We start from the raw sequence: 6,739 nt of genomic DNA, 5'->3' as shown, positions 1-6,739 counted from the left end.
AGTGATAGGCGAAAGGAAAGAAGAATGGAAGAGAAAGAAAAGAGATATGGGATAAGTTTTGAGGAAAGGAGACAATTGATGGAGTTTAGGGAAAGAATATTATCACATTTAGGAAGGACCATATAATCCTAGGCATTTATTTGGATTTCAGCCTAAATCTATTCAGCATACATTTCAGAAAAAAAAAAAAAAAAAAAAAATGTCTGCCTGATATCTAAAGAAAGGTCGATAGCTAGTATCTTTGGAATACAGTTCAACGTGTTTTGAAAGAATTATATGTTCTAAAGATTAATTTTAAGGATTTATTTACACTTCTTATTTGTATTTTCTACATGAAGAAACTGAGGTACAGAGATGTTAAAGTTCTTGTGCAGACCCACACAGCTAATAAGTAATACTTCTTACTTTCTCTCAACTCTAGAGTGAATACATCATGAAGCTGGCTTTTAACACAACCAGTCTGAATGTAGAGCTCATGCTCTTATACACTGGAAAGTACTGTGCTATAGAAAATATAGATGGCTTAAACCATCCCAGTTAGGATGGAGACAAGGTACTATATTTAATGACATTTTTAGAAATAGAATCAAGTGTTGATCTTTTTTCCACAGGTGGAGAAGGGAAAAGAGCAATGCTCATATTTCTGGATGGGCCAAATCACTGAATAGTAATACCATTTACTGAGACTGATAACAGCACAATTAAGGTGAAGTTAGAGTTAGAGTTTTATAGAAGCAGGATTGGGGATTAAATTATAGAAATATTCTATTTGTAATATTTTTGCATGTGAAAATGTGAAGGTAGTTACTCAGGAATTTGGTTATATGAATCTGAATTTGTCACAGTCCTGAGGACTAGTGACATTTATTTAGTAATCTTTATTATAAAGAAAGTTTTTAAAGCAATGGATGTGGATAAGATTATTTAGAAATATTAAATTAGATGAGAAATAACTGGAGCTAAAGCTGATGGTTAAGAATCACCAGTATTTACTAAATAATCAGAGGAACAGACATCTTTAAAGGAAAATATGAAGATAAAATAGAAATAAAATATGAAATGTTCAATATCACAGGACTTATCTTTCTAGAGCTTACAAAAATACATTTATAGAATTGCCTCACACAATGATGACAATTACCAGGAAGCATTTGATCTTGCTGTTGAGAGATGCTATGTATGTATGACTAAGGATGTCTTATAATTCTGAGAAACCCTATTCCATTTTATTTTAATACCCTATGGTCTGTCCTTGGAGTTCTCCAGGCAAGAATACTGTACTGGTTGCCATTCCCTTCTCGGAGATCTTCCTGGTCCAGGGGTCAAACCTGGGTCTCCTGAATTGCAGGCAGATTCTTTACCATCTGAGCTACCAGGAAAGCCCTTTAAGGGTAGATTACATGATTGAATTCAAATATTGATGTAGAACTTGTTTCCCTATTTGTGGAATGCTGCTGCTGCTGAATTTTTAGAAATTCATTTTGACTTTGCGACCCCATATCGGCAGCCCACCAGGCTCTCCGTCCCTGGGATTCTCCAGGCAAGAACACTGGAGTGGGTTGCCATTTCCTTCTCCAATGCATGAAGGTGAAAAGTGAAAGTGAAGTCGCTCAGTTGTGTCCGACTCCTAGCAACCTCATGGACTGCAGCCTACCAGGCCCCTCTGTACATGGGATTTTCCAGGCAAGAGTACTGGAGTGGGTTGCCAGAATAGCTTTATGAATTTTTAGAAATTCATTTCCTTTGAATATCCTTGTTTTTCAGTACTGCATCAGATTATGTACAGTTGATCTTTGAATTTTGTAAGTCTAATTGTACCTTTATTTTTTTTCAATGATAAATACTATAGTACTACATGATCCCAGGTTGGTTAAATCAGAGAATGTGAAATTGCAGAAATGCAAGGTAACAATAAAGTTACATGTTATTTTTTATTGCAAGGAAAATTGGTACCACAACCCCCAAATTGTTCAAGGGTCAACTGCATAATATTTTATTCATGATTGCACAAACCTCAAATTTGAAATGTTTCAGGACAGTTTCCAACACAGAACACATCCAATAATGTGTATTTAATGAATAACACATAACATGCATGAAACTATTAACAAGATTAGAGCACAAATTATATCTAACCTAAGATGTCTTTATGACCATGAATCATTTTAATATTGATTTTTAACTTTATGAAATATACTGTACTAAGTTGATGTCAGGGATATAAAAATAAATGACATATTTTGTAAGCACTAAAGAATTCACATTTTGTAAATATTTTGTGAACTTTCATATCCATAAACAAGGTACACATCATAAAAGCATGGCTCAATATTTTACAAAGTGATTACATTTGTATAGCCAGTATATAAGTAAATAAACAGACATTATCAACACCCTGGGAGTCCCACTCATGCTGACTACCAGTATTCCACAAAGTAACAATTATCCTGACTTCTTAGAATCTAGAATAGTTTTTACTATTTTTAATTTTTATATAAACAGCCAATTTCTTTCTCTCATCATCATTTGGTAATATATATACATGTTAGGACATGTAGTTGTAGATTGTTCATATGTACAGTATTTCACTACATACACTATTAGCCTACAATGTTTAAGGACACAGAAGAAAAGGATATTTACCCTGTATGAGGTCATTCACCATTACCTTGAGTATATATCTCAATTATGTCTTGAAGGGAGTTTTTAAAATTTGTTTGATGGAACTTTCCATTATTGTTTATGTGCTTTTGTCCATCAGAGGCTTTAACACTGATATTTTTACCAATTTAAATCCAAGGGAGTCAAGGAGAAAATATCAGGGTATACTCATGGTAACATCAAATGGATAGAATACCTATGGGCAGGAATGAAAGTTTAAGATGGTTTAAACATAAGATTCGGAGAAGACAATGGCACCCCACTCAAGCACTTTTGCCTGGAAAATCCCATGGGTAGAGGAGCCTGGTAGGCTGCAGTCCATGAGGACGCTAAGAGTCCGACACGACTGAGTGACTTCACTTTCACTTTTCACTTTCATGCATTGGAGAAGGAAATGGCAACCCACTTGTGTTCTTGCCTGGAGAATCCCAGGGACGGGGGAGCCTCGTGGGCTGCCATTTATGGGGTCGCACAGAGTCAGACACGACTGAAGCGACTTAGCAGCAGCAGCAGCAAACATAAGATTGTAGGTGTCCTCAATTTCAGTGACAAGAACCAAGATCACTAACAACCCTTCCTTCAACACATCCATCTTTGTAAACTGTTGTCCCATCTAAACTTTTGTAATTCCTGAAGGCATGTCAACAGGTAAAGACTACCTTTACTATCCCCTCCCACTTTCACATGCCCATAGATATTACATGTTGTTCTTGGGGTTTTGCAAAATTTGTTCTTTAACAATCAGCTAAGCAAAACTATTGAATGTCCACAGGAGCGTTAAAGTTTATATATCTGAAGAACTGACTCATTTGAAAAGGACTGATGCTGGGAAAGATTGAAGGAGGGAGGAGAAGGGGATGGCAGAGGATGAGATGGTTGGACGGCATCACTGGCTCAATGGACATGAGTTTGAGGAAACTCTGGGAGTTGGTGATGGACAGGGAGGCCTGGTGTGCTGCAGTCAATGGGGTTGCAAAGAGTCAGACACAACTGAACAACTGAACTGACTGACTGAAGCAAAACTATTTAATGTCCATAGGAAAATTAAAGTTTATATAGCTGACAAGTCAGATCTTACTCCTTTCTGTATATTCTTTGTTTCTACTCTAATTTGTGTGTGTGTGTGTGTTGTGTGTGTGTGTATTCCTTGTCTATATGTGTCTTCCACTTGGTTTAATCATACCACTTTCTGACTACTTTCCTGATATTTACCTTCTGTACCACCATAGGGTGTGATTATATATGTCCAGGGAGATATAACGGCAGCCCACAGGCTTAAATCCCTATTCTCCAGGCAATCAAATGGAATATAGCCATCTATTTCCAGTTATTATATAAAAGTATATTATATAATATAATTATAATATGGATAATATAATCCTCTGTCCATGGGATTTTGAAATATTATAGTATTTTTTCGCCCAGGGAGATATATTTGAAATAATAAATTATTATCAATCAAATAATATAGTATTATTCCTTCCTTCTTAGAAAAGCCAGAGAAGTAGCTTATTTTTACCATTTAGCAATCAAATCTACCCTTTAGTACTCAAAGTAAACTTTCATTAGCTTTTAAACTGTTGCATATTTGTATACTGGAAAAGAAAGGAAAATGTTTTTGATTTTTTGCTTATATTCACCCATGGGATTCACAGAACAACTCGCCTCCATAAATGAATTCTACTTTCACTCCTCCTGCCATTCATTGCCACACCCTTTGAAAGTACTTACAAGTCTGTCATAATGACATAACCCCAGGGAAATAGCCTTTATTTCTGTCACAACTGCCACAGAGTGCCTCCTTCTGCTAACTTTGCTTCTCTTCAGGTTTACCATTCATACTCAACTGCTTCTTCCAATCATGTTTATTACACTATTTTTTCCCCTCTTTATATCAGCACCTAGATAATATCCTGACTTACTTACTGAAAATGTGGTCGTAATTAGTATTGCTGCCATGGAATCTTCAAATAATCAGAAGAGCAACTTTTCACTACAAAATAATTAAACACATGAATGCATAGATGCTTTGGAAATCTCCTATCAAATGTTATAAGCAAGCTACATGAAAATGTAAAGAAAGATATAGGGAACCTTGAAAATGATTGGATTGTCATGTGCCTAATTTAACAATATTCCTAATTTTTTGTCTCTCTCATTTTTGATTGGCATTTTGACATCTAGTTTAAACTCCTAAAATTGTAACTGACTCAGCTGTAAATGAGAAATACTAACATATTTTATTCAGGTAGATGTTGTGAATTTTAAAAATGATTGTGTATTTGTATAATATGTGTGGAATATTATGTGTTTGTGTGCAGTAAAACATAGACAAGGCATAGCTTTTATTTCTATTTTTCTTCCTTTTTCTTTCACTACTTTTCTTTTTAGCTTAATCTCCCAGATATTCCTTTGAAAACATTTTAAACTTCTGATAAATCTTTTAAACACATTGAATTATAGACAACTTATATGTAAAATGTACTCTTCTTAAAAGGTGTTTTTTTTAAATATTAAGTGTAATTTTTGTAAAGAGTCTTACAAATAGTAGGAGAACCTCAATAATTGGTAGTTGATATTGCTATTTTCACTATTATTCCTACCTTATTTTATAATATTCATGACTAAATACTAATGAATGAATCCATTTAATTTTTAAAGTAATTTTTAATATTTTGTTATAATTTTTAATGCTTTTTTTTATTATAAGCCTTGTGTTGCCATTTCAAGTGAATCCATAACATTTGTGGAGAAGGCAATTTTTTGAAATGTTATTATCCATCCCATGGATGTAGGAGCCTAAGGCTGCAGTCCATGGGGATGCCATGAAATGACTGAGCAACTTCACTTTCACTTACAATCAAGTGGAAATTCCAGTGTTCTTGCCTGGAGAATCCATCAAGCCTGACTATTTAGAGCATAACTGTATTTAGAGATTGCAGAATTTTTAAATGGTCAAAATGAGGGTTGTCTGTTGGTGATGACTGTGATAATGAGAGAAGGTAACTAATGAAGTATTCTTATACTACCTTTAGGTCGTTAAAGCTACAGAAAACTATCTGGTGGCCTATAGACTGTGTGAGTCTACAGTTCTGAAGACATATGCATTGTCCAGCAGGATGTCCCCTCCCAATGATACCCAGTTTCACCCCTCCTTCTTCTTGTTGCTGGGAATCCCAGGACTGGAAACACTCCACATCTGGATTGGCTTCCCCTTTTGTGCTGTGTACCTGACAGCACTGATAGGGAATTTCACTATCCTATTTGTGATCCAGGCTGAGAGCAGTCTACACCAGCCTATGTTCTACTTCCTGGCCATGTTGGCTGCCATTGACTTGTGTCTCTCCACAGCTACCATCCCTAAGATGCTTGGGATCTTCTGGTTTTGTCTCAAGGAGATCCTCTTTGAAGCATGTATCTCCCAGATGTTTTTCATTCACAGCTTCACACTTATGGAGTCAGCAGTCCTCTTGGCAATGGCTTTTGACCGCTATGTAGCCATCTGCAACCCCCTCCAATATAGCAGCATCCTCACCAACAGGGTTGTTTCTGAGATTGGCCTTGCTGTTTTAGGGAGGGCATTTATTTTTGTGATTCCATTTGTATTTCTCATTTTACGATTGCCATTCTGTGGGAGTTATGTCATCCCTCATACATATTGTGAACACATGGGTCTTGCTCACCTATCTTGTGCCAGTATCAAGATCAATATAATTTATGGCTTATGTGCAATTTGTAATCTAGTGTTTGACATCATAGCCATTGCCCTTTCTTATGTTCAGATACTCCATGCCATGTTTTTCATCTTCCTTCCCATGAAGCCAGACTCAAGTCCCTCAGCACCTGTGGTTCTCACGTTTTTGTGATTCTTGCTTTCTATACACCAGCCCTCTTTTCCTTCATGACACATCGCTTTGGACAAAATGTTCCCCGCTATATCCATATACTCCTGGCCAATCTTTATGTCATAGTACCTCCAGTGCTCAACCCTGTCATATATGGAGTCAGAACTAAGCAGATCTATGACCATGTAAAGAAAATATTAAAACTGAAACAAAGAAAAAAGAATGACATCTAA

The 6,739-nt window shown here is 35.9% G+C and overlaps 1 protein-coding gene across 1 annotated transcript; it reads left to right on the top strand.

Moving 5' to 3' along the window:
- The first annotated feature begins 5,780 nt into the window (after nt 1-5,780).
- Nucleotides 5,781-6,739, top strand: LOC102268571 (olfactory receptor 52E2). The gene is given in 2 exon segments (XM_005886638.3): nt 5,781-6,455; nt 6,458-6,739. Coding segments are annotated over 2 exon segments (957 nt in total).

The sequence above is a fragment of the Bos mutus genome, chromosome 15 (assembly GCF_027580195.1).
Source record: "Bos mutus isolate GX-2022 chromosome 15, NWIPB_WYAK_1.1, whole genome shotgun sequence".
Lineage (NCBI taxonomy): Eukaryota > Metazoa > Chordata > Mammalia > Artiodactyla > Bovidae > Bos > Bos mutus.
This window is presented reverse-complemented; position numbering and strand designations above follow the sequence as displayed.